Here is a 27046-nt window from a genome sequence, read left to right as displayed (position 1 = left end):
CATAAGCCCTCAGCATGGCCCTGGGGAGGAAAATGTAGCTGGTATTGACCAAACTCCAAGAAGTAAATTCAGCTGCAGGAATTTAAGACAAAATAGCATTCCTCAAACTTGGGGAAAAAGCATTTCAGTGGCTTGAGACTGTCTTCCATTGTTAGACTGGGAATCAGACTGACTAAAAGAAATTTAGAAGCACCTGTGCCAGAAATGCAGCTGCATGTTTCCTAACAGTCATCTTACTACACTCTCTCAAGAAAAATACTCTCTCCTTTTGAAACCTGTGGGAATCATTACATTTAATCTACTGTCCAACAAATCAGACCCTTAGACATTAAAACTGTGCTCATCTGGGAACTCACAATCCCAGTTTCTACTGGCTGTGTCTCCTGCTACTTGCTTACATCTGACATTTCCTATAAAAACATCTATGCTGTCATCTGAACAGAGCTTTGCCTGAAACCAGAGGCAACCCTGTTTTGCTAACTAAGGGCAAAATGCTGAATAAGACTTTCACATTTTCCCCTCTGCAAATACAATGTTTTCAGCTGGTCCCTTATGGCAGGAAAGGAAGCCAGGAGTTCACACCTCATTTCAGCTGTTTGTTTTCTTTTGCTCTCTAACTGGATGGCATGACAGCAAAGAGCACAACTCAGAGACAGCCTTTAGCACTGACATCTTCCTTCCTCACAGAGCACACATGCCGATTCCAGCAAATCTTCTGGGGCCTGTAAACTTTGTCTCCAGGTCTCAAATGCCCAGCTCCTGATGAGAGTTTCACTTTCTTCAGAACAGATGAAGTCCCTAAATGTGTTACTTTCAAGTTCTAGCTCACTGATTCAATAACAAAACATTTCTCTTGTCTGGGGTCATAAAATCTTGTCCCTCGTTACGGAGCTTCCACATCATTTCTTGTTTAAGTTTGCTCATTTTAAAACCAGTTAAGTGCTCTCTAGAGAACTAGATCTACAAATATGGCTTATATTTGTTGGTTCACATCTACAAATATAGATGTTCTGCATTTCATTTTTAAATTTATCAAAATTCAGAGGTCTGTGTCCATCTACAACAGAGCCAACACAAGCCTTCCAGCACTCACATCAACAGAAATGCAGCTCTGATTTCTGACTCAATCCCTGCTGCTATTTTGCTTAATCATCACTTTCTGATCCAGTATATTCCTAGATAGTAGAATTATAACAAACGTTGCTGTTTTCACAAGTCTAGACAAACCCCTGATGAAATGGGGATTAATGTCTTACATATATTTTCAGGGTATATTGTCTTCTCCTGAATGCAGGACATTTGCATCATTTGTCTTCATTTTAAAAACATCTGTCTGAAGAATAAAAGCTTAATTTTATCCCTGGATAAAACGGAATATTTAGGGAGAACATGAAAGTAATTATCATCGATTTTCTTCAGAAGTCTAGAATTTCTCCACTTCAGTTTGTGTAAATTCAAGACCGCTGAAACCTTGCGTGTTGGAATAAATTGCATTTCACAATAGCACCATCTGCTGGGAGATGGGCACTGTGGGTCCCTCACTTCTCTCTTGCGCGGTTACATCCATGATTACTCACGTCCAACACGTCCTCCAAATGGCAACGTAAATTACATCTGGAAAAGTAACTGAAAGAGCCAGGAGGATAATGAGAAAATGTCACTGAGGCTTTCACATTGGCGTTTGTCTTTTAAATACAACGGGAACTAATTATTACTATTTGTCTTTATGCTTCCTTACTGCTCTGGTGTCATATTGAAAAGAAAACTAGAAGTGTGAAGTCTTGACTTGTGTTCCATGTATTTCACACACTGTTGTATACCTTAGAAATTAATTCAGAAAGAGAGAAACTCTTTCTCTTAGAGGTGTGAAATGTATGTGTTGGTTTAAGTTATGATCATGATTTGTGATCCCACTTCTCAAACTTCCTCTGTTCCAGCAGTGCGAGTAGGTGACTGATGCTACACCTTGAGGGTGTTTTTAAGGGCTGTTTTCTAGCAGGCTAACAAGCTCCTCAGTTTAGAAGCAGACATCACAGACTGCATCACTATCACAGTGTCCTTGTGTGGCAACATGTGAGAACATGCACTTGTTTTGCTTAACATCCAGCATTTCTGGATGCAGCAGAAAAAGAGTCTCAGCTCTGCAATAATATTCACCATGGAGCATGGACAGAGAAAGGGTCAGAACCTTGTGGCTGTAGAGGGAATTAATTCTGGAAGTATTTTTCCTTCTCTATAGTTCCCCATTGTAGGATCCCACAGCAGTTTCATCAGTAAAATTTAGTTGGTGGTCACTCAACATGCTGATCCAAGCCAACAGAAATCGTCCAGCAGACTTTACACAAACCAAGAGGAAGAATTTCCTTGCTTCCTGATCTGCAGCAGGTGTCCACACACAGCCATTGCTGCTACTAGTGTAACTTCTGGTTAGAATGCAGATACTTCCCAGAGTACAGGAACAGAAGTTTGAAAAGGGCTGGTAAACACACATAGTCCTGATAGGACTTGTTTTAAAACATTTTAAAAACGTTTTTTTCATTCACTATGTCAAGTGTTCAGAGTAAAAAACAATCAAACAAATCACACCTGGGACTTTGTAGAGAAGACTGATTAAGAGACTACTTTATATTTTTCAAGCCATAGCATTCTTATAGCAATTCCTGAGTCACTTGTCTGGAACACTTTCCAGGCAGTGATGCTGGAATCTATCCCAAAGGAAAAGAATTAGTAATCCCAGTTTTGGTGTCTCATCAAATTTTCTTCTGTTTCATTTTTTTGGAGGGAGGGAAAGGGAAGAGAAGTCAGAGGGAAGACATAAGCACTTTTAAGTATTTCACTTTTGGTGGATTTGGGAGCTGCTAGCTCAGTCAAACTGGGTACCCAGAAGTTCCTTTCACTTGCCGACATGGTGCAATCTGCAGTTCATTGAAAACCATTCACTCCATGAAAATTCTCATTCAGAACCTCAGATCACTGCAAGAAATTCTAAAATATCTTAAATATGCATGTAGAAGAGATCCTTTTCACTTCTACTCTTGTCCTCTAGGAAAACAATCTTATCACAAACACATACCTAGTAGTTAAAATAAACAGCAGACTTGCCACCACAGCCACTTTGAGTAGGGGTGTAAAAACATGGCATTCGTGATGATCTAGCTCTATCAGTAAAAAAATCCTTTTTCCAGACAAAACACTGTTTAATTTATCACCAGACATGACTGTCAGTACATGGTGATTTCTAGTAAACCTTCTGCAGGCATCTCCTGTAGCAGATGCTCTTCCAGAATGGAAGAGATCTCAGGATAAGAAACTAGGACAGGGAATAAGTTTTCTAATTCTGTTGAAACATGCAAATTTCCCTGTAAGCCTACATTTGGCAGATACAGTGTGAAGTCTTCACAGCCTTACTACAAAGTGCTCTCTCACACTGCTGGCATCCTCAAGTTAAAGAACTGACCTTGTGAATGAAAGCTCAGTTTGGCTTTGATTCCCTTCCACCTGTTTGCTGGAAGCAAAATACTGTCACAGTACCAAGCAACACACAACTCCTTTCAGACTTTTTAACTGAATTGTTCTGGCTGGATGACTTCTGTTCATTACTCTTTGTTAAATTTATTCAGGTCTTCTTACACATACAAACACATGAATTCCAGGCAGGAAATTTGTAAGGCTAATAAGAAAGAGAACAACATCTTAGTGATGATACAAAAATCTACATAAACATGCTGAACAATCCAGCATCACATTAGTCCAAAGTCAATAGTTAACTCTGCCAGAAAAAACAATCAACAGAGAAGTAAACTTCATTTACTACCATCCAGGATACTCTTCAAGAGACTAACAAGCTAGTTAGTGTTCAAAGTGAAAGTCAGTACTCAAAACCTCACAGAAAGGTAATGCCAAAGGCTAATTTTTCCTTTTCCTCCCTGTTTCACATTGACAATATGGCCAAGTGGATGTCATGAACAATATGGATGCTGTTCTCCTTGATGAAGGGCAAAATAAGACAGTAAGATTTTGTCTCAGGGTAATGTTACAGGATATAATGAAGCTCATTTGGAACACTTCTAGCACATGTGGGAAAAACACTGTCCTGAAGCCTGTACATGCTGCCATAAAGGTGCTATCCACCTTCAGATCTGTTGAATACTTATCACAACTATATCCATATAAACCATTAGACACTCAAAGTGTTATTTCAAGAGTAGTGCTTGAGAATAACAACATGTCATTGGCACACACATCTCCCACGAGTACACACAGTACACTCAGTACTCTATAGTACTGAGTAGTCAGGTAAACTTTTCTGGAAGCTTCTTTATGTCAGCCTAATGATCATTGATGTTATGAATATCATCTGAAGTCTTGTTTTCAAACCAGTAGGTGTTATCACTCCCCTAATGGTGATCTAGCAGTTGCAATCTGGCTTTTATATAAAATTTAATCAGTAAGGCTCAGCTACCAAATCCTAATTGTTCCAAAAGTTTGTTACATAGGAAGTGTCTCTATCAGTGCTCTGCAAAGCAATTGTAAACACCTAGGAGCTGAAGCTCCTAAGCACAAGGACTGGACAGTTAAATGAAACACAGCTCTTCCTTGTAATTCTACATGTATAGCTGAGAAGGATAGGATGGGTGAAAAGAAATCACGTTCCTTCCTATTTCAGACCTTAAACTATAACTTCAGGGGAAACAAAACCAAACACTGAGGACACAGATGCATTCAATGACACTCTCCACCCAAGGGAAGAGAGAGGAGGGTCACTTGGCAGAGTCCAAACCAGCCAAGAAAGGCACAAACAGTTCTCAAAGAGCTCTCCTCACTTCCCAAATAGAAACCAGTGCTTTGAAACAGGACTTGTCTTCCCTAGTTACCCAAGTCATGCATCCTGAGGGAACCAAACAAGCTCTCTGCACACACACTATTTAAAGCTGCTTCATGTGAGAGATCCTGGTGACAATTCAACTTCTCTTTTTTAAAAGGTGCAAATTCACATCTCACAATAACTGTTCTCTGTGACCCACACACAAAATGAATGACCTTCTTAGAAGAAGGGTGGTTCTAGGTCAGCACCAGCAACCTCAGTTGCTTGGCAGAGAAGCGAGAGATCGCCCCAGCGGCTGCTGGTGCCCGTCTCTGACCGCCATCAGCTGCGTTCACAGCCGGCAGCCCCCAGGCTGGGCCCTGCACAGGCTGCCTCCCTGCCTCAGCCCTGAAGCTGCTTTCCTCTTCTGCCTTAACCAACATCCCTCATCTCCCTCATCCAACGTCTCCCCCGAGCCAGCTGGCAGCTCCTGCTGACAGGAGAGCGGACACTGGGCTCCTTCGCAGCTTTCTGGACACCTCCTCAGTCACCTGTGTTTGAGGGGCTTAAGGACTTTTTGTGTGGTTTTCTGATGAAGAACAGGCTTCCACAAGAGGAAAATGCACAAACACTCTTAGTTCTTCTCCTGACAGCTGCGTTTTTACACACGCTTCCTGCCAGCTGCAAAAAAAAATAGATTCCAGTCTTGTGGTTAGTTGTCAGTGTTTCCACATAAGCAGTATCTGTGAGGGCAGGGTGGAGGCTGCCTTAAAAGAACTAAACAAAAAAAACCCCACCCCCCAAAAAAGAACAAAACAAGGAGGGAGGAAGGAAGTTGCACCCCAAATTCTGCAAGGAAACTTTGCAAAGCTGCAACAGATGAGGCTTTGGGGGCAATTTCTTGTTAAGCAGAAGAGGACAGACTCTGTAGGGCCTTGTCACCTTCAGAAACTGGACACAAAGAAACAAGGCAAGGATGACAACACTTTAAAGGCATTCTGTGTACAAGTAGTTCACACACGACAGGGCCTGGAATTCTTCAGAAGGCATTGTCCAAGTAACAGCTATACATTACATTCACTTTCCCAGAGGATGACAAATAAAGAGCATCTACTTGCTGTAACTGTAATTGTGTAACTTTGCATTAGTGATTAGATAATCAAATTAGTCATGGAATTTGTTTCTGCAGTGTTTGACTCAAGATCATGAGGAGATTTGTACCTTCTAGTACAAGCTCTCACTTGTTCACAGCTTAATATTTGAAGTTTCACAAAAACATTTCCCTAACAAGCTGGCTAACTATAGATATTTATTAGCATCTTAAAACTTCTATAGATCTGAGTTTTTTAACACTTTTTAAATTGCATTGCTGCTAAAAGAACCCCCAGTATCACATACTCCCTTAGTCTCAGCCACACCACCACTTGCATTATCTCTAGCTAATGTGTGATCTCATTCCTTTGTAAGGACAGTGCTAGAAATGTACAGCCTTGTATACTGCATGGCAACATGGTTCTACAACACAGTGCTCTCCAACTGTACATAACATTTAGCTGTACCCCAAACTGCTGTTTCTCACTCCACAGCTTTTTCTTCTGACCGCTGCTCCGTCTGTCATAGGCTGAAGTGACTTAAGTATAACAAAAGTCTTTACGCAAACATCACAGAAGATCAGCACTGTTTCCATATTTAGGACTTCCTCAACCACTAGAGACACTCCTCAAAGATTGCATTAAAGTAATTCCAGCAGCTGTCTTGCTCACTATCAAGAAAATGTTCTTTCTGGCAGTTGTGCTGTTTTACCGTAAGCCCAGGACATACTCTCTTACATACTACAAATCCTTCTAAATAAGAACCATTGTTCCTTGTCTGAAAGCTTTCTTTTCTTCCCTTAGTGCACATGTCTCAGCAGATTCAGAAAACTACTGCAAATGGCAAAGGTAGGTTCTCTTTTTTTGTTTTGTGGTATGTGCTGAAATTGACTGTTAAAAGAAATAGGGAGAGGATAAGAAAATGTCCAAAACCTTAAGGGAAAATTAAATCTTTTGCCCAATCTGTGCAGTGAGGCAGTTTACAAGTTTCTGGACAAAGATAACTGTCTCTTGGCTGGTTTGGCAGAGTTGTATGAGCAGTCAAAATTGCTTTAAGGTTCTAAAACGGGTTTTTTTCTCCTCTACAATTTCTTAGTTACAACTAGTTTATTACTGTTTACTATGAGAAGACATTACAAGTTTGAATTACAAATGCATTTGCATAATCTCATTAAAGCAAAATAATTTGATAGTCTGTCAAGGCTCCCACTGCTACGATTCAAAAGTTCCATCTAGTACACAAGGCTACACACAGCCACAAACAATCTACTGCGTTTACTTTCCAGTTCACATGCTGCCTCTGCACTGGCATATGAGGTTACTTTCTCCTACAATTATCAGCCCATCATATTTTTACTTCTAGTATTTTCATTTCTGGTGCAATTCAAAGTGTTTTTGGTGGTTCACCTGGATATATCTGTTGGCTTTGTGTATCCATGATCTCTTCTGTACAATGACAAGCATTCTTCATCCTGTTTGAAGCTGGATGCTGATTTTGAAAAACACAAATCTGTGTTACCTGCTACCAGAGGTGGAAAAAATATAACCCAGTTTCAACAGAAATAAGCATAGCTTGATTCTCATCATCCTGGGAGAAAAATCTGAAAGCTTCTTGGATGACAGGTACAGTGAAGTTTCTTCTTTCCAGAGATGCTGTCCAATCCCAGGCTTATACCTGTCCAGGGGACTCTGAATGTAGTGATGAAGCAGAATGTGAGCCTTGCCTGCTACTCTGACTCTGGATCTCCACCTGTCAGATACACGTTGTTTAAACGCAATCAGAAGGTATCCACTTTACATAGGTCAGATTTGACCCCTGGTTTCTTTAACTTGACTATCAACTCTGCCAGTGACATGGGGGAATACAAATGCAAAGCTGAGAATAACATCACCAGACGTGGAAAATACAGCAACAGCCTCAACTTCACCCTTATAGGTATGTCTTGCTGTACAGCTTCTCAGCATGTTTTATTTTAGGGGCACACAGCCATGTCTCTTGCAGTGTTTCTACAGTAGCAGGAGTCAGGGTTTCGTTTGCAGCAGGTACTGGTCTGGACTGCAGTATGTGCCTGCCTTAATCATGGAACTGAACTTTGCTGCAAATGGCTATTACTTCCTCAGGAGTCAGCAGTGTTCTGTTCACAGAGCCCTCCATCCTTGATGCCCATGTCATTGGCCACTGTTGCCACCTGACTCCGAGTCTTGCTTTGGAGCTTGTCCCGCACTCAGTGATGCAGTCTTTTCAGTTTCCTTTTTACAGAGCCAATTTCCAAACCAGTGCTGAGCTCTCCCACCTCTCAAGCCAAGAAAGGCCAGAATGTGACCCTGTCTTGTCTCTCAGAGAATGGCTCTCTTCCTATCACATACATATTCTTCAAAGGAAGACAAAACATCTCTCCCCCTGTCAAGATGCCGAAGAGGGAAGCAGCTGTGATTTTTCTGTTCATCAATTCATCTAGTGACTTTGGAACCTATAAATGCAGAGCTGAAAATAGCTTTCGCAATAACACAAAATACAGCAACAGCTTCAACTTTACATTAGCAGGTATGTACCCACAACACAGCTCACCACCATCCAGAAACAGGGACCACACAACGTTCACAGTGTTGTGACAGTGCAAGTTTTTTACCCAGAAATTGGATTCCTCAAGTGTAATGTTCCAAGTAGGAAATTCTTACAATAAAAAAAATACTTTGAGTTTTATATTAATGCAAAAAGAGAAAACTCCATGCAGATAGCAACAGAAGATGAAGTGACCACAAAACACAATAGTAAAAGATTCACTTCTACAAGAGACCCCTGGTCCACCTTGCTCCACCTTGGGGAGAGTCTAGTTTCATTTTTCTCTGTGGTTCTATGGGAGTGGTACCAGCAAGCTCCCTTTCCTCTGCTGTGGCAGCGGGCACTTGGGTCTCTCCTGAGTAAGCTGTCAACCAGTTAATCCAACAGCTGAAAAACAGAAAAGCAAGATCTTGACTTTAATTCACAGAAAACACTTGGAATACAAAACATTCCATTGTAATAAACACCTTTTCTTTTTTTCTTTCTGGCAGAAGACAGAAGCCATTCTCAACCCTTGATCATTTCTCTTGGGCTGATCTTGCTACTAGTCATAATAGGACTTGCTCTGGCAATTCCATTTCTCATACTTCCTGCATATAAAGCAAGTGAGTTGCTTGAATGTATTTTGTTTTACAGAGATGCTTATTTACATTGTCAATCCTTTTTAGTGTGTGAACATCATATTACAAGGAGAGTTATGATCTTGGCATTTTAGGAGGTTGCAAAGTCTCCTCTTTACCAGTGTAGGCAACTTAGCAAGACACTGACAAGGTAAAACCTCTGAGCTGTTTTAGATGCAGGTCTGGGATGAGGAAAGCAAAGCAATATCTAACTTAATAAATAAATGTTGGAAAGAATTGAAACTCATTGTTCTTAGTAAAGAAAGTAAATTTGATTAAAAATGGCCTTGGTTAAGGAGTAATTTTTATAATGAAAATAACTTTAGCTGAGATCTCCATTGTCTCAAAAACATCATGGAGCTGTTTATTTCCCTCTAAGAAAAATGTACATATGTATACAGGTACATGTTTGCTTTTCTTTTACCATTTGCAGAAAAAATTAGGTCTACTAGGTCCTCAACTGGCCTTACTTCAATAATGAATGCAGAAGAGCCTGAAAACGAGGTTATATACACAGAGATTGGTAAGTTCATGTTACCCCTATGCAGTCATGACACTTAGCTGTGGGAGTTTGGTTGAAGAATGCCATTATACTGTTTGGGGCCACTATAGGCAGATTTTGTCAGGTAGAGGAAAAGCAGTGGGACACCTACGATCACTAAGTGAGCTAATACTACTGACTCTGCCTGGCAGGGTCATTATTTGAAGTCCCTCAGGACTCTACAGTTGGCATGATCTGTCAGCCATGCAGCCAGAATTGCAGCTAGTTAACTCAAGTTCTAGAAAAGAAATCTACTGTAAACAGAAACAAAATGAAGAATTGCATTTGACAACTCAAGAGTGAGGACTGAAACAGCCATTACAGAGGAAAATGGAAATTAGAAGTAACCCCCAAAGCAAACCAACAGCAACGGTATTACGTTTCCTGCTTCTAAATATCAAAAAGGAAATAATTCTCTCCAAAAATAAAAACTTGCCTTCTTGTTCACATAGCAGATAGGCAGAATTCTACTGCTCTGCTGTACTAGCTCAGTGCTCTGCACCGCTGCCCATGGCAGTGCTGGTCAGTGTTCCACACGTGGCCTGCAGGGACAGTGACAACAGCTCTGGTGAGGCCCATGAATGCTACAGAAAGATGGCAGATTTTTATTCAATATGGAATCTTGCTGCTTTGCTTCAAGATTATTTAAAAAATTAATTAAAATCTGGTCAGTCTCTTGTCATTAACTGCTGTTCATCATCTTTAATCCAGAGCCTGTTAAACCAGAAGAAGAATACATCAACTTTTCTGTTATTAGAAGAGAAGATGAAAAAGGTGAAAACTGGAACATCTGAAGCACAAATACGTTTGGGGGAGATGTTGCTGGGGAGAGGCAGGGTTTAGGTGGCAGCAGTTACATATTGGAACTGCCTATTACAGAGAAATTGAAGTAACTTTTAAACTTCTTGAGGGGAAAAAAGATAATCGAGTAAATCAAACAAAAGCCTGTCACCATCCTATAACCCCAAAATGGAACAGCCTCACTATGAAACCATGCAGATGTTATTAGTGACCGAATTGCTGATCTAATATTAATTCTTCTGTTGTGTATCTGTACCAAAGAAGTAATTGTGAAATAAGTTGTTCTGGCTTTTAGCAGAGAAGAGGGCATCTGCTACCATCTATACAAAGGTTCTCATCAGAGACTGAGTGCAAGGTAAGATGTCTTTTGAGATTACTTTAAAAATACATGATTAAATTATCTTTCAGTCTTCAGATGTGATGGGTACCACCAAGTCTGCACAGAAAGATAATGTTTAGATATTGGTTTCCTGGCCCCATTACTTTGTAGACAGCATAACTTGGTCTCTGCTGGCAAGAAAAATCCCCAAGTCAGGATCTCTTAAGGACTTGAAAGGCAGAAGGACAGACCATAATTAACAAAGACCCAAACAGCAATCCCACTGCCTGAACAGCACCTTAAAAACCACAATGAAACACAACAATGTAATCACTGTCAGGCAAGATGCTGCTGGGCACAATATATAGTCTGGCATTATTGCACCTGATGAATAAACAGAAAGGAACAAATATTTAAAGCTTTCACTCAGACTGAGGTTCCTGTACACTTGACAGTTCTCCTGGAATAGAAACATGCAAACATTAGAGAATCAAAAGGCTTTAGTCGGGTATTAAAAAAACCTCCCAGCTGTGTTGTCCATAATTGTGCCAGCAATACACAGATGAGAGGTGAATTAATTTTTAGGTTAGGATGAAGTGTTTTCAGTCAGACAGTAAAACTAAAGACATGAAAGAGAATATGTTTAGCCCTGATAACAAGGGACAAGTTTGTCTCCTCTTTCCAAGGTAATGTGGAAGTCCTAGATGGCCTAGATATGACAGAAAATAGACAACACCACCAAGTTTTAGTAGAACTCTTGGCAGAAGAACCAGTGAGTGCCTGACAACACAGAAGCCAGTTCAGGCTCAGATGTTTAAGAAATTGCTTTTATTCAATGAATACATTACAAATTTTTGGCTGATGTTACATACTTAATTAAAAAGTCTTTCAGCCTCGAAATGTGCATCATTTCCTTCATGGTGGTGTCTCTGCTTCTCAGCTGGACCATCCCATTCTCTAGAGTGGCATCATTTATCACGACCATGAAGAGAACACCCATCTCATCATACCTGCAAAAACAAGAGCACACCTGTTACTGCTTCTGGTGTACAAAATATTCAGATTCACGACATACAAACGCCCTTAAGGTGTAAATATTTATTTTTGCTATATTGCACTAAGTCCAGTGTGAAGCACCAGTTTCCTTGTTGCCATTCCCTGCTTTCCTCACTACATTTCTTTAAATTATTTAGTTTTTTAGTACATAAAAGAATGTTACTTGGTGACCTATTACAAGAGTATTTTTGAAGAAGCAGAATGTATCATTCTTCTGTTAATAGCCAAAGTTACTCTGCAAACGACTACATGGAACAGTTGTTTGCTTTCTCTCGGGAAAAAATACTCATCTATATACTCAAGATCCATTGATTTGAGCAGTGACAGCTCAAAATTCACTCCTGATCAATAAACCATGTATGAAGCCCTTGCCTGGAATAGCAGTTTTTATCTGGACAAATAATTCCATCACATGTAACAACAGTGGTTCCAGACTTGGAAGAACTCTTATGTTCAAGACCAGAAACACTCTGCTGTTTGAAATAGTACAGAAGAATGAAACACAGAACCAGTCCAGAAGCAAAAACGAAGGCAATGACAGTGGGAAACAGTTCTGCCAGCTGATGGCTCGTCTTAAGAAATTTATTTTCTATAGGAAAGTCTCTAAAAGGTATTTCACAGTTCCAGAGAAACATCACCACTTGAAAGGCTTCTACTTCCCTTAATTAAAATAATATATTAACTGACGTTGCTCTTCATAATAAAACTAAGGGGATACAAATTTATAGTGTGGGATACATCCCTTTGGTCATGTGGTTACTGCACTCGATGACTTCTTCCTGAGAACAGGCATATTTTTACTAGTCCACAGTGTGTCATCTTCCATCTTCATAGTTACAAAAGACTGCTTCTCCTTACTTTGTATAAAGCTGTTCCAGAGACATCTGCATGGTTTCAAGATAACCTGGCCACACGGAAATTCTGTTTTCTGACAGTTCATTGAACAATCCTTGACAAACCTGTGTTTATTTAAAAACAAAAAGTTAAAATACTGACTTTAAGGGTTTAAAATCCTAGACAAATAAACCACTAAAACTCTTACTATGTGTGCTATTTGCATTTCTGGCTGAAATAATGTCAAAGTGGAAAGCAGCTTGGCAATTAAATCTCTATTTAAAACCACACCAGTGTAAGTCTCCTCCCTTCTGTGGGAATTGCCTTAAATAAAAGCATTTTAACAAATCCTCCTGAAGATCTAATTCTGAAAGATCATTCTGGAAGCTGAGAGGAATTGTGTTATTTACTTCCCTCCATTTTGCATGGAGCAAATATCAACACTATTAATAGTACTAGAAGCAGTGTGTTAACACAAGGCATCTACTACCCCCTGTCTGCAGCGTGCTCCTTCAGCTGCTCCTCAGGAGCTATCTCACAGCAGCACTGTGAAATTACTACAACCATAAAGCTCCAGAAATCAAAGCAGCAGTATGACTGTCCCCAATGTAAACTGAGTCTGAATTACAACAGGTTAGATGTAAGTCAGTGCTCAACATTAAAATACTTTATTACAACATACCTGTCTCAGCTCTGGTGTTGGACCTTTTCCTACATCCAAGGCCACTTTAATAGGAGCTAAACAAGGATGAAGCTTAAGTACCTAAAAATTTTACAGGAAGCAACAGATTACTAAAGGTATTCTGTGACATTCTAAACAGAACCAGGAAACATCACATTTTTTTCACCAAAATTAAGGTTCTTAGCACAAAATCCTGAACTAGAAGAAATTGTGTTTTATCTAACTGACGTGCCAGCCAGGGCAGCGGGGCACAAATCGCTGTTTTGGCCGAGCCCCACAAAAGATGGAAGTTTTGTCAACAGAGCTCCATCATCTTTAACAGAGCCAGAGCAGCCCAGGACAACCCAGCAGCCAGTTGCCATCCTGTCTACTGCCTGTTTTTGAAGGCAAACCAACCATTTGAGTAACAGGTGCTGTCTGAAAGCTACACATCAACTCCAGAGAAACAGGGTAAAAATGGGAATAACAAAGGTCTTTAACAAAATGCCCCACTACCAACTCAAACCCACTTTTTTACTCTTCTCAGCAACATTCCAATTCCTCTTAACTCCTTCATCACTTGCATAGCAACTCACAGATAATTTCCTTCTCTCAGTGATGGGAGAGAAGGTAAATCAGGAAAGGTGACCTCAGATAAGTTGCTGATATGGGTGAAAAGGACTGCGCAGGCAGTCCCACAGAGCAGCCTGTTGCTACCAGCAAGAAACATTCTGTCTACACCTGCTGGGGAAGGGAACAGGGAATGAGGGAGATAATTCCATGCTTGAATTTACCACATTGTCTGAGTGTTCTGTACTAATACTTCCCTTATATTTTCTACAGAAAGTTACCTTTCTCTGAGAGTTTTTCTGTTTTGTTAATGGATTTTCAGCCAGCTGTAGAGAATCAAAGAGATAGGCTAATACTCCTCGGTCCAGATCTCCACTCACAGACAGAACATGAGGAATAACATTCTTCCTTCCATCTCGACCCTGAAGAGAAAAAAAACCCACAAAGGGACACATTTGTGGTTCTTTTTGATGTGAACTTAACACTGCAAAACACAGATCAAGTTTGTCTTGTCATCTCCTCATACAGGTAAAAGCTATGCTACTGTCTAATCAATATGGCTCATTTCTAAGAACTCCTTGCAAAAAAAAAAAACCCCAAACCATTACTTTTTCTGCTTTTGAAACTGAAGGCCTGACTGCAGTGTATCAATTCTACTGCTTTTACAATGAAAGAATAAAGAGATGGCAACATACTAAGCAACTGGACCAGCAAAAAAACCTATTTCTCTCACAGATTATCTTCTTTATGAGACGAGATTTTTAATGTAGTAAAACTTACAAGTAACTTTGACTTGTCCCCTGGATACATCTGTAACAACTCAGTATCACCAAGGTTCTTCAATGTTTCTATTGTTTCTGTCCCCCAAGGAAATCTGTAATGTAAATTAAATCCTCGTCTTCCTTCTTCATCCTGGAAGTCACTGCTGCTGAAGTTGGATGGGCCTACTGCAAACTAAAAGATGTAAGAGGTGATGACTACTGTGTACACTGTTAATGACAAAAGCCAAGTCTGTCACACAACCTGAAGCCTGTCCCTTCCAATAAAATACTTTTATCAACTACAGCCTAAAGATCTTTGTTGTTTTAGAGTATTTTGATCTCAAATCTCTTACAAAACACAAAACTCTTGCTTTTCTGAAAGCCAATTATAAACTATTTAACGGGCTTATCAGGACCTTAAGAATTCTCACAAGAAATTTGAGCCTGTATCTCAGAGACAGGAACAGGCTCAAAATATAATGCCATAAAACCAGTCAAGGGTGTCTATACTCTCTGAGACATAAAAAGGCAGGCTAAGATTCTCCAGGTGTAAGCTGCCCTTACCTTTCTCCACCATTGCAGCCTCTGGCGTAACCAGTAGTCAAGCCACTGCCCTGCAGTTCTGGGAGAACTAAACCATGCAAGCAAAGATGCCGTCCTTTCGCCTATTCTTTAAACAATAGCAAGGTCAGCAAGTTAACTCCTTCAAAAATAACAGGGAAAAAGCAAGAGATAGTATTCAAAACCAATCCAAGAGTGAAACATGTGCAATCAACTAGTTTAAGTACAGAAAGGGATTAATCCCTCTATTACTCTACCTTCTGAGGTGGTGGTTGTGTTGTTCACTTTCTGGAATAGAGTGAAAGCACACTCCAATTTGAGCAAGGCCACAGGGCAATCTTTTGTTCACCATTTCCAAGCAGCTAGCATATTGCTCCAAAGCACCTGTTAAAAGGCAAATTACTAATTTCAGTAGCCACGGGAAAAATTATTTGGTTTATTATTTGTACTGAGTGTAGCACATACAATACACACTCTGTTCCCATGTGCTGTCCCACTAGAGATGATGCTCTGCAGAAATCACTTTAGCAGACTGATCCCTGCGAGTATTTCAGCAACTGGGATTTTAGAGTGCTTGTGCCCTCATTACCAAGGAAAACATTGGGTGTGCACTTGGGCATCCACGCTGCTCAGCTGCTTGAAAAGGACAGAAACTCACTGCAGGCAGATAAAACTTTCCCAGCGCTTTAATACAACTGGAAAATTCCCTTAAAAAACAACCGCCGGAGTCTGTCCAGAGCCGCCTCAGCCCGGCGAGGGACCTACCGGGAAGGAGGCTCTGGCGAAGCATCCCCGCACTCTTTAGCACTTCTTCCAGAGGCGGAGCGCCCGGCTCCTGGCCGCAGGCCGCGCCCCGGAGGGCTGCGCGCAGCGTCTCCGAATGCAGCAGGCGGAGGGCGGCGCCGGGGCCGGGCGGGCCGTGGAGCGGAGCATCCACCGCCAGCACCTGCTCGCGGAACGCCAGCGCCCAGTGCCGCCACCGGGCCGCCAGGTTGTCCCGCAGCGCCGCGCCCAGCGGCCCGAGCCCCGGCGCGCAGCCGCTGAGGTAATCGCGCCACGGCAGCGCCTCCGCGCCGCCCCGCAGGAAGTGCCGCCGCCGACACACCTCCAGCAGCTCCTCCCCGCCCGCCGCCTCGTCGCCGGCTGCTGCCGCCGCCCCGTAGGGCCGCCCCAGGATCGCGGCCTCCGGCGCACGCCGGGCGCGGGGCCGCCGCCTCGGCACGGGCCGCCCCAGCGCAGCGCGGCGGCAGCACAGCGCCATCTTCCCTCATGCCGAGGGGCGACACGGACACTGCGCATGCGCCGCACCCCGGCGGAGCGCGCAAGGACACAGCGTCCGCGCCTGCGTGCGGGCCGCATCGCATCCTCCCCCCGGGGTGCCGCTCCGCCGCCCGAGCCACCCCTCACGCGGGGCCGCGCCGCCGCCTGCCCGCCGCGGGGCTGTGGGACGCGGCGGCCCGGAGCGCCCGGGCAGCGTGTGGCGTGAAGGTGTGCGAGGGGAAGGCGTCAGCGTCACGGGGAGCTAAAGCTCTTCCCAGGACACAGGGCGGTTTCCAGGGCAGGAGCCCCGCGGGTCCCAGAGCAGCGCTGCGCTGTGTGGCGCCCGAGGGAACGCGAGAGCTTTCCGTGCAGGAGGCCGCGCTCACGCCCGGGCACGGCGCGACGCGGCCCTTCCCCGTGCCAGCGCGGCGCCCGCGGGCGAACCCAGCGACGGCAGTGGAAATTTCCATGCGTGCCGCTGCCGGAAGGTGGAGCTGGGGCGGAGCCGTTCTGGGAGCCGGCTGTGTGCAGGGGAAGCGGCTCAGCCCGCGTTCTGTGCCGCCCGACCGTCTCCCCAAGGCCCGAGGGACGGATCAAGGGAAGAAAGGAGGCAGAAGTAGGGCACTGGGTCAGGAGGAGTTGCTACAGCAATGGAATTCTCATACAGTGGCCATGAGCTGCACTGTACCCGTCTACCTCTGATAACACTGTCAAGGCCACTGAGTAGAACTCTTTTTAATCAAATATTAAGAGCGCTGTCCTTGCGCTTTCCCCTCAGAGAATTATTCCTCTAGATAACGGTCATTTGGAAACACGAGAAGGCAAAAAAATATCCAAGCCATGGCTTTGTATTGCAGAGTTGTGTCTTACTGGTTAAATAAAGATTACAATAACCTGGTAAACAGCACTCCCTTAAATGCCTCTGGGCTTCCCTTTGAACCAATCTCGGTGGTGCAAACTCCCACCTCAGGGGTCTACTTCTTTGCATCATTCTTTAAAGAGTAAGGGGGGGGGAGTAGCTCAGGACTCCAGCCTAAGTTTTCACAGCAAGTGATCTGTCAACTGACAGAACTCCACAGAAAAGACAAAAACGTAAGAGGCAGAATACACTGCAATAAAGAACAGCACAAGCTGAACTCCAGGAGAGTGATGGCTTAAGTGCAAAGTATAAATTAGCAGAAAGATCTGAAGTGTAACAGTAATAATCTGACTTGGGTACAAAATAAACCCAGAGTTGCCCTGATTCCTGCACAGCCTGAACCTTGAACGCATGTAGGTAAACTTGAAGCTAATCATTGTTACCGATGAAGCAAGAGGAAGAAACTGAAAGTCCATATTAAGGGGAATTTTAATATGCTGAACTAGAAAGCACTCAGTACTTTAACCCCAGGATCAAGGGTTACTCCAGCTACTCTCAACAAGGAAACGCTGTTGCTTCCCTCAGCACAAGCAGTGCTTTGCGAGGACAGGCATGTGCAAGTCTTGGAAGAAATCAATGAAGTGCATTTATGGAGCCACAGCCCCTTTCCCTCCCCCCACTTCCATAAAGAAATCACTGCTCAATACCAGTTTAAGTATAATTTGAAGTTTTAATACTAAGTTCTTCCCATTTCTCTGAAGCTCATAGTAAGCCTGCATGCTAACTCACAAGCCCTGACAGCTGTAGATACATCACACTCAAGCCTAGTCTGCGCAAATGCTCGTGTGAAGGCGACAGTTACAGTGCTGCAGCAGCCTCCTACGCTCGTAGCAGCTCGTTAGCAACACCACTGCAGAGTTCTGGTTCAGTTACACCATCACTCCAGTGGATCTTTTCCAAACACTGGCCCTACACAAGTGAGACGAGGAAGAGCACTGTTTCCAAGAGTTACTTAGAAGCCAGCTTGTAATTCTTCCCCGTGGAAGCTGAGCCTGCCATGCTAAGCGATCTAGCCCAATCAAGGCAAGGCTGGTTTTCATATAAGCTTAAATGTTTAATCAGACACAGTTGAGAAACCTTTCTAGAATTTAATATAAAAACATCTGACATTCCATTAATGTAAAGTTGTGCACATGTTGAGAAAATTGCCATCTGAAAAGAAAATTCGGTCTTCAAATATCTTTATTGGAAGGCCATGCACTGCCTTCTGGTACTGTATTTCAAATCATTGTACATTTAACTTTGAAAACACTGTCTGCATTTTCTAGTACAAAAAACTAAAAATTGTTTCAGGAATGTAGAGAAATATTCAACTTAAATAGCGAAAAAAGTGCACCATAATTACTGCTGCACTGCAGTCATTTCTGCATTTCCCATTTCTTAAATAACTATCCTGTTTTTGATAACACACAATATAAAGAGCAATTATGAAAAAAACTGAGACATTTAAATACACTAAGTTATTGAGAATAACTTGTCGGCATCGGGTAACCTATCATGGGAGCAGCCCCAGTGGCAGGGTACGCATACTGCTGCTGGTTCATGCCATTGTGCATATTGGCAATGTTACTCCCATACTGCTGCTCGTAGCCGTTCTGGTAAGCACCCGCGGGGTTACCAGCCCTGAAGCCAGCCTGCATGCCTGCAGCTGCAAAGCCATTGCCAAAAGGAGTTCCATTACTGAAACTTTGGGCACTGTAAGCCCCATTTTGAGTTTTGGCTCCAAAGTCTCTCTTTCCTAGTGCACCATAGGTTCTCTCAAAGTTCTCCCTCTCTCTAAAACTACTAAATCCACCCCTTTTGCCCGCAGAATATCTGTCACGTCGATCACCTCGGGAACGACCTATTAAGAAAGACAGTATAGTGTTATTAAGTGTATCTCAAAGCTGCATTTAACTTATCTGAACTCATCTGGAGGTATGTAAGTTTTCCCCTCTGAGTCCCAGCAGGGGAAGTCTACTACACAGGCTTTCCAGTTGCTTCATCTAGTTAGACCAAGACTATGTTGATCAAGCTGTCTGACCTAGAAGGAGAGTCACACACTCTCCCAGAACAAGTGGTGGTATCAAGGCAAAAAGTCACTTTCACCTTGCCAACGGGACATTAAGTCCACCTTCCCATGCCATTTGAGAGAAGGCCACAGAACTGAGCCCTGAAGTATTAACATTTCAAGGCACACAGAAGCTGGTGCACCACAGCATGAGTGAAGAGCATTCAAGGGAAGGTGTGTCTTGGTTACTGGTGTTAATAAATACCTTTCCAAGTATAGCTGTATAGCTAAACCACCTTCCACATCCATTTTTTGCAGACAGGTTGGAGGTGGAATTTGAGTTTCCACTTGTTCCAACTTGTTCTATGCACTGTAGTTCAGAACAGTAACTTACCTGAACCTCTGTCTTCAATCAACTGAAGCAATTTGGGGTTGATGGCTTGATTAGCCTCCCGAAGCACAGAGATGAGGTCATTTACTTGCTTAATATTGTTAGGAGTAAAGAATGTGTATGCTGTGCCTGTTTTGGTACTGCGGGCAGTTCGTCCAATTCGGTGGATATAGTCCTCTGAGGAGTTAGGGTAGTCATAATTGATGACAAATTTCACATCTTCCACATCTGTAAAGTGTTGCAGTGTGGCAAAAAGCAAGGTACAAAGTTTTGCACACCACAACAGCCAAATCGAAGATAAACATTAGACAGTGGTACTTTAAAGGAAATAATGGCTGCAAAGAACAGTGTTAGAATCATCCATTTCTGCAAGAGTATTGTGGAAGAGAAAGTTATGCACACTCCGTCTGTCCCGTCTCATCACCCACCCTGTGATCCAAAACCTTACCATAAAGGAGTATGCATTTGCTTGTCATTCCCAACTCAAGAGTCCCCTTTACAAATCATCAAGTGACATCTGAATGCTTCTTTGCAGTAGGGCCACTAAAGCTCACAGCAGCCTCTTCATGTGCTCATTTGAGGACCTTAGAGTAAAAACATACAAGGTCCTTCACATACACACTCATTAGAAGCTCAAAAAAAAAAGGGGCCACACTGCTCGTCTTGCCAAGACCTTTGAACCGCAGCTGCAAGAAAAACATACCTGTCCCCCCAAAGTCACCAAGTTGTTTTTATGCACTGTGTCTCGTCTAGGCAAGCGCTTCCAAGAAGCCAGGGTTCACTTGAGAATGTGTCTCTCTCTGGCAGGTCTCGACATGACGACTATGTATAGGTGGAGGAACTTCGACTTTCAAAGGCATTTGAAAAGCCATTGCTTTCCTGCCCCACTTGCTAACGTGAGAGGTGGGCTTTTTCTCAAGATTTCATGTGCCAGTACTCACCAATTTGTACAAGGCTTAGTGCATTTTAAAGCTGCTCTCTCCATTTCATGGTGGAAAAAAAAATTTCATTGACCTTTCAAGTTTGTAATTAACTTTCTTCGACATTTCAGCAAACTCACTGAAATTCAAAGACCCACAGATCACAGCAGACAGTATGCACAAAACTAACAGTACTGCACCATGGCAAATCATGCAAAGCATGGAGAGAAGAGAAATACCAGGGCAAAGTGAACTGTGAATGAAATTGCTTATTTCATGAGAGAACAGTTTATGGGGTAGTAGTTTAAAGGATGATCTTTGCCTTTTGAAGATTACTGGCACACAATGCTCTCAGCTTTCACCTCTCTATTTGACTGGAAGCAGCCAGCCGATCACTTCCACTAGTCCTCCATCCCCCTCGAGTCCTCCGATTGTCATGCCTAGGCCTTGCCACAAAGACTGCACCTTTATGTGAAGAAAACTTAGAAAAATGCAGAGGTTAAAGAAAGCAATAGACTTTCTTTAAATAGCTTTGGGCAACTGGCATTACGAGTTGTACTAACCTAGACCTCTGGATGCAACATCTGTAGCAATCAGGATGGGTGCTTTTCCGTGTTTGAATTCTGGAACAGAAGGGATCAAGTCAGTTCCTTCATTGACTAAACGGATCATGTGCTCGTAGAAGTTGCCAAAACACTCACCATTTAGAACCCAGTCCCGCTCCTGCTGACTTTTATCACCGTGAATACCCATTGCTGGCCACCTGAAAATATACAACTTGATCAACCTCAGACCATTCCTTGAGTAGTTTCATTAGTTAAGGACAGGCAGAGTAACTGGGAAATTCCAAACACTTTCTAGAGTTAAACTGTAGCATTCTAAACAGTATCTGGTGTCACTGAATTTGACAGTTTTGACACCATAGTAAAGTGGTCACTCATGAAGAGCCACAAGTATGGTCAGACTACTGGGGTGGCTCACTGAAGTTCAGGGTAGACTCACCCGTCTCTCCTCATTTTCCTGGTAAGATCATCACAGCGTCTTTTGGTTTCCACAAAAACAATTGTTTTGTTTTCCTTCTCACTCATTATTTCTTCCATCAAACGAATGAGCCTGGAACAAAAAGAGGATGGTTACAGCTCTGATGGATTTGTACTAGGCAAGTTCAAACAGTAGCGTTTCACTTGTCTCAGACTGGTGTCTGAAGGCGACATTGCACTGCAAACTGAAAGTACCATCCAAAACCATACTGAATGCTTTGCACTCACTCACTACTTACTTGTCATCTTTCTCTACATCATGACACACATCCACTATCTGAAGAATGTTGTGGTTTGCACTTAGTTCCAATGCACCGATGTTGATGTGGACGTATTCTTTCAAAAAGTCTTCAGCCAGTTGCCTGACTTCCTTTGGCCATGTGGCACTCCACATCAGAGTCTGCCTGTCAGGCTGGAGAACAGCACAAGATCAATATGTAAATCAAGTCAAATACACAACAAAAAAAACCCTACCCAGGCAAGCCTGACAAAGCAAGTTGCACTGCCCTTGCTGTATTGCAGGAGCAAGTGTCACTATGCTCAGTAGTGATAAATGCATGAACCACTTATACTCACTCTGATCTGATCCACAATTTTTCTGATCTGAGGCTCAAATCCCATGTCAAGCATCCTGTCAGCTTCATCAAGGACAAGGTAAGTACATCTCCTGAGATTGGTCTTTCCAGCTTCTAAGAAGTCTATAAGTCTTCCAGGTGTTGCAATGCAGATTTCCACACCTGATAACAAACCCAGGCACTGTAGTCAGTCAAGTTATTTTCACATTTCACCTCTGTATGGAAGCATCAAGACTTATCCATACCTCTTTCCAAGTCACGGATCTGTGGTCCCTTTGGAGCACCTCCATAAATGCAGGTAGACTTCAAACGGCATGCTCGGCTGTATTCAGCAGCTACCTGCTGCACTTGCTGGGCCAATTCACGAGTTGGTGCCAACACAAGACACTACAAATGAGATACCCAGCTTTTAGTTCAACATCTACCTGAACCTTGCTTCTAGTCTCACTCTAGATATAATTGGAAAGGTTGTCATATTCCTTCAGTGCCCAAATGACTAAAGTGAATTTAAGTAGCCCAAAGTAAACTAAACATCTTTAATTACCACCAAGCACTGACCTATGCCATCTAGGTAAGATATACAAGGCCAGGGGATAGAAATTCCCTGTTCTTTGTACTGTTGGACTGCAAATTTCTAGAGAATGAGATTTTTTACAGTCCAAATGTGCATTGTTCATAAGAGTTTATAGCTGTATTCTCTCTGTGGAACTAAGGCATTCCATGTTTTGTTAATTCTCCCAAGAATCTCCCAAGATCCCCTTTCACTTAGGAGTACTCACAATGGGTCCATCTCCGCGCTCCAGGAATGGCTGATGATTTATATGCACAATAGCAGGCAACAAGTACTGTTTGGAAGAAATAAAAGTCTCATTACAATCTATTCCCAGAAGTGTTCAGCCTGCACTAATGCCACACTCTCACTGCTGAAATCCAGCAGTACCACAGGCTACAACCAAAACTTACAGACAGTGTTTTCCCTGATCCAGTCTGTGCCACTCCAACCATATCCAATCCACTCAATGCAACAGGCCAACCTTGTGCTTGAATAGCAGTTGGTTCAGTGAAGTTCTGCCTCTGAATTACCTCCATTACATTTGCTTGAAAGGGAAAATTGAAACTTAATTACAGAATTTGTCTCAATCGAGCCTGGAAAAAGAAACCACTAAGCTAGTCTTCACTTACCAGGGAAGTTTGCTTCGTAGAAGTTTATAATCGGTTTTGGACAGTTATGGCCCCTAACTGTGATTTCTTTGCCTGATCTGTATTGTTCAACTTCTTGCTGCAAGATAAAAAACCCACAGCATTACTGGAAACAGGCTTTGACAACAATTATTGTCTTTTAAGTTACCTCACCCATGCTTGTTGGGCCCTGTGACCCCAGCATGTTTGCACTTGTTTGTTTACTTTTACATGAGTACATACCACAGTACGTCTAACAACATCAGGATGTTCTTGATAGAAGTTCTTCTCAAATTTGGGCAGCTCATCTAAATTCCATTTCTTTTTTGTAAGTTTTTCCCCAGGGTTCCCAAATTTCTTCCCAGAGAGAGGTCCACCTCTACTTCCTCCAAAACGAGGGGCTCCAAACCTAGAGAAGATTAAAATTGTTAACTTAGAATCCATTTCGGTTTCTTCTTGTACAACTTAACCACCTTTGTCCTCTATTCTGCAACTTCAACAATTGAAATATATAAACACTACCTACAAGACACTCAAAACTTCAAAAAACACACTTCAGTTAACAATGTCACAACTTGCCTAGCTGGAATTCCTATTCAAGAGGCTTTCAGGAAACTGAAAGACTTATTAACAGCCTATTAGTGAGTTTCAAGATAAGCAAAATACAGCCATTGAAATCTTTGTGTACCCCATGATCAAAATGGTTTCCCACCCAACGGGCACTCCCATTGTGTGCCAGCCCGAACTAAGTGCTGGGGCAGTTACAAAACCTTGGGTGACTTTCCCATAAACCAATAGAGTTTATTGTTAGGGGTTTTTGGGCCATGTGTTTCGTGTTAGCGTTACGTGTTCGGTCTCTGCTGTCCAGAAAAGGCTTATCTCCAGAGCCTGCTCTGCCAGCCCCAAGGCGCCGCTCGAAGCGACGCTAAGCCCCGTGCTGAGGACCCGAACGCGGGGCTCCCGCGCCGGCACCCCACGGCTCCCCAGGCTTCGGGTGGGCAGCGCGGGGAACGATCCTTGCCGGCACAACACAGCGCTCCCAGAGGGGACCTGCCCGAGCGACCGCTGCTTCCTGCCAGCGCTGTTTCCTTTGTCTCTCATTTCTGTCTACGCCACATTTTCCAGCCGCTGCCATTTTAGAGTCTGAGTTGGGCGGGGGGAGGAGGAGGAGGAACAAAGGCAGCAGCAGCCGGCATTTTGATTTCCCCTCAGTCACCGCATGGCGGGGCCGGCCATTAACATCCGCTTACACAACACAAAGCGGCAGCCGGCCGGCTTCTGCCAGCAACAGCCAGAGCCGCCGTCCCTTGTGAGGGGGGGAAGGGAGGAAAAGGGAACCGCCCTACCGAGAGCTCCCCGACGCTTCGCCATCGACGAAGCGCTCGCCCAACCCACTGACCCACAAACCTCCAGCCGGCCCGCCGCTCCCCAGCCCACCCCCCACTGACGAGGGGTGAACGGGGCCGAAGCAGGCTTGGCATGGACCCTTGGTGCTCAGGGGTAGGTCCCAAGAGGGGCAGAGGAACGAGAGACATCTTCCCACAGAAAAAGAAGCCCGCCCGCGCCCCTCGTAAGCGGCCACACACAAGCGGCAGCTGCGCTGAGGCGGAGGGACCGAAGCCCTGGCCGGATTACAGCCGCCCACGCACAGCGGCCGCCCTCAGCGGCTCCTAAAGCCACTTCCCCTCCCCCGACCTTCCATCGCGAAGCTCCGGAAACATCGAGACGGCGAGAGCCGCGGGGGAGGGGCTCCGGGGCCCAAACCACACAGACTCGCCGTTCTAAGCGCCTTAAAAAAACAACAAAACGAAAAGCAACCGCCACCACAACCCCCCAGACGGTCTAACGAGAGTCCGGACGCTGGCGGCGGCTAGCGCCGGCCGGGCCCCCGGACTCACCCTCTGTCCCTGTCGCTGGAATACCCGGGCATGGTGGCAATGGTGGCGGTGGGCGAGAAGATCCCGGTCACTTAAAACGGGTGGCAGAACGTTGGGTAGAGTTCCGCGCCGGTGGTGGGGGCGACTGAATGTGGAGCGCCCAAGCCCCCGGATGCCGGTTATATAGGGCACCGCGGGGGTTGCCGGGAAACGGCTGGTGACGCAGGCGCGAGACACGCCCCTCACGTTATGTAAGCGGCGCGAGCCGGCCCCAAGCCCCGCCCCTTCCCCTGTGGGCGGGGCCCCGGCTCGGCCGACTGACCGGTCTCTGCGCCCGCAGGCGGGTTTCCCGCCCACTGAGGGGCGTGCTCTAGGTGACGTCAGACCGCACGCACCGCCCGCAGGGGCCCGCGCTCCCCCCCACTTCCCCCCCGCCCACGCACAGAAAGGCGCGAGCGGCCGCGCCTGCGCAGAGCCGCTGTCCCGCCGCGGCCTAGCGCGTTGGCTCGGCCCTGCGCTGAGGCTTCAGCCTCTGCGGGTCGGCCTTGGCCCGACCGGTGCCGGGATGGTCTTTGGTCTGCGCAGCCTCGCGGCTGTTGGCTTCCCCATGTGTATGGAGACACTCTGGGCTCCCGCCTGGCACTCACACCGTTGCATCAGTCTGGTCCCCGCTGGGCGTGGAGGGCAGGTAGCAGGGCAGAGAGCTCACGGCCTCACAGATACTTCACAGTCGAGTGAGCTGTTTGGGGAAAGCCTCTTGAAAGCACTCCAACAGATTAAACTCTGGCTCAAAGGGCATTGCCATGTTTTCGTAGACTCCCAGGAGGGGGGGTTGGAAGGGATCACTAGAGCCCATGCAGCCCAGCCCCCTGCTAAAGCAGGTTTCCTCTATCAGGGGGCACAGGAACGTGTCCAGGCAGGTTGGGAATCCTCCCAAGAAGCAGATGCCATATGCTCCCTCAGCAGCCTGTTCCTAGTAACTGATACATGAAGGAACTGTAGATTCAGCCACGCACCTACCTGGGATTTTCAGGAGACTAGAGCATTTAGATGTGCAGATCATTATGGTGACGACAGGCTGGAGACAATCAGAACAGCAGGTTATTAAATGCTACTTGGAGCAGTGCTTTTAGACTGTTACCCATTGCCTTTTATAAATATTAAATACATGTGATTAGAAACAGTTACTATTTTTATCTTTCAAATTCCATAACAGGGCTAGCAAAGCAATTCAAAGGTCACAAGTGCACCAGTGCACTGAAGGACAGGGCTGTTTAGAGAGCACACATACTAAATATTAAATACCTGAAGTGGCTTCTGTGTGGCTTATCTGCCCTGCTTTGCTAGCTTGAGGAGTAACTTGGATATCCTGCTACCCGAGGCTTTAAGCACACAAAAGAAAAGGTGAAGCTTGAAGCATAAATACAAGCAGCCATATTGCCAGAGCACCTGTTTCAAGCGGTGGCAAATGCAAATGAAAACAACATAAGGGAGGAGAAGTGCCATATCAACAGTTGCCGCTTATATCCTCCCACCTTCTAGTGAGCTGTGCTTTAAGATACTTCTGAGGCAAAAATAACTATTTGGTGGCCATTTCCTCCCATTTTTGTTCTATTTATGCTCTTAGCCTCTAAGATACAGTGGCAATGTATTTCATAGTTAATTTTGTGCTACCTGAAAAACATTTCCTTTCCTTTTCCACACATAATTTGG

General features: G+C 44.3%; 3 protein-coding genes across 8 annotated transcripts; 1 reads left to right on the top strand and 2 right to left on the bottom strand.

Moving 5' to 3' along the window:
- Window positions 1-6519: 6519 nt before the first annotated feature.
- MILR1 (mast cell immunoglobulin like receptor 1) lies at window positions 6520-12481 on the top strand. Of its 2 annotated transcripts, XM_062010842.1 has the most exons (9): window positions 6575-6608; window positions 6700-6744; window positions 7378-7831; window positions 8156-8440; window positions 8950-9063; window positions 9512-9601; window positions 10331-10393; window positions 10716-10775; window positions 11680-12481. In XM_062010842.1, exons 3-8 carry the CDS (start codon window positions 7546-7548, stop codon window positions 10766-10768), a joined length of 891 nt encoding a protein of 296 aa, XP_061866826.1. In that variant the 5' UTR covers window positions 6575-6608; window positions 6700-6744; window positions 7378-7545; the 3' UTR covers window positions 10769-10775; window positions 11680-12481. The 2 variants fall into 2 exon arrangements, with proteins under 2 accessions (XP_061866825.1, XP_061866826.1); XM_062010841.1 differs by having other exon boundaries at window positions 6520-6608; window positions 7544-7831; window positions 10331-10775.
- POLG2 (DNA polymerase gamma 2, accessory subunit) lies at window positions 9977-16524 on the bottom strand. 4 transcript variants are annotated; one of them, XM_062010837.1, is made up of 9 exons: window positions 15948-16524; window positions 15440-15566; window positions 15186-15291; window positions 14641-14814; window positions 14142-14282; window positions 13312-13392; window positions 12654-12754; window positions 11612-11749; window positions 9977-10203 (listed from the first exon to the last, which is right to left on the bottom strand). In XM_062010837.1, the coding sequence occupies exons 1-9, from the start codon at window positions 16441-16443 to the stop codon at window positions 10143-10145; spliced, it is 1425 nt and encodes a 474-aa protein (XP_061866821.1). In that variant the 5' UTR covers window positions 16444-16524; the 3' UTR covers window positions 9977-10142. The 4 variants fall into 4 exon arrangements, with proteins under 4 accessions (XP_061866821.1, XP_061866824.1, XP_061866822.1 ...); XM_062010840.1 differs by having other exon boundaries at window positions 9978-10161; window positions 15948-16523; XM_062010838.1 differs by lacking the exon at window positions 9977-10203 and adding an exon at window positions 10213-10333 and having other exon boundaries at window positions 15948-16523.
- A 1487-nt stretch (window positions 16525-18011) lies between these two features.
- DDX5 (DEAD-box helicase 5) lies at window positions 18012-25498 on the bottom strand. Of its 2 annotated transcripts, none has more exons than XM_062010835.1 (13): window positions 25355-25498; window positions 23700-23865; window positions 23460-23556; window positions 23241-23374; window positions 23057-23122; window positions 22523-22664; window positions 22279-22439; window positions 21942-22114; window positions 21665-21775; window positions 21364-21425; window positions 21226-21285; window positions 19746-19970; window positions 18012-19204 (listed from the first exon to the last, which is right to left on the bottom strand). In XM_062010835.1, exons 1-13 carry the CDS (start codon window positions 25384-25386, stop codon window positions 18822-18824), a joined length of 1812 nt encoding a protein of 603 aa, XP_061866819.1. In that variant the 5' UTR covers window positions 25387-25498; the 3' UTR covers window positions 18012-18821. The 2 variants fall into 2 exon arrangements, with proteins under 2 accessions (XP_061866819.1, XP_061866820.1); XM_062010836.1 differs by having other exon boundaries at window positions 25379-25498.
- Window positions 25499-27046: the final 1548 nt, after the last annotated feature.

Source organism: Colius striatus, chromosome 18, assembly GCF_028858725.1.
Source record: "Colius striatus isolate bColStr4 chromosome 18, bColStr4.1.hap1, whole genome shotgun sequence".
NCBI lineage: Eukaryota > Metazoa > Chordata > Aves > Coliiformes > Coliidae > Colius > Colius striatus.
This window is presented reverse-complemented; position numbering and strand designations above follow the sequence as displayed.

Excerpts from the sequence above, each read along its gene's own strand:
- MILR1 (XM_062010841.1), top strand. The coding sequence starts at position 6,578 with ATGTTCTTTCTGGCAGTTGTGCTGTTTTACC. Across the intron at positions 7,832-8,155 it reads CCTCAACTTCACCCTTATAG|AGCCAATTTCCAAACCAGTG; the intron begins GTATGTCTTGCT and ends TCCTTTTTACAG. Across the intron at positions 9,602-10,330 it reads GGTTATATACACAGAGATTG|AGCCTGTTAAACCAGAAGAA; the intron begins GTAAGTTCATGT and ends TCTTTAATCCAG.
- POLG2 (XM_062010837.1), bottom strand. The coding sequence starts at position 16,443 with ATGGCGCTGTGCTGCCGCCGCGCTGCGCTGGGGCGGCCCGTGCCGAGG. Across the intron at positions 15,567-15,947 it reads TCGCCAGAGCCTCCTTCCCG|GTGCTTTGGAGCAATATGCT; the intron begins GTAGGTCCCTCG and ends GCCTTTTAACAG. Across the intron at positions 15,292-15,439 it reads CACAACCACCACCTCAGAAG|AATAGGCGAAAGGACGGCAT; the intron begins GTAGAGTAATAG and ends TATTGTTTAAAG.
- DDX5 (XM_062010835.1), bottom strand. The coding sequence starts at position 25,386 with ATGCCCGGGTATTCCAGCGACAGGGACAGAGG. Across the intron at positions 23,866-25,354 it reads TCCAGCGACAGGGACAGAGG|GTTTGGAGCCCCTCGTTTTG; the intron begins GTGAGTCCGGGG and ends AATCTTCTCTAG. Across the intron at positions 21,286-21,363 it reads GCGGGACTGGGTTCTAAATG|AATTCAAACACGGAAAAGCA; the intron begins GTGAGTGTTTTG and ends CTTCTGTTCCAG.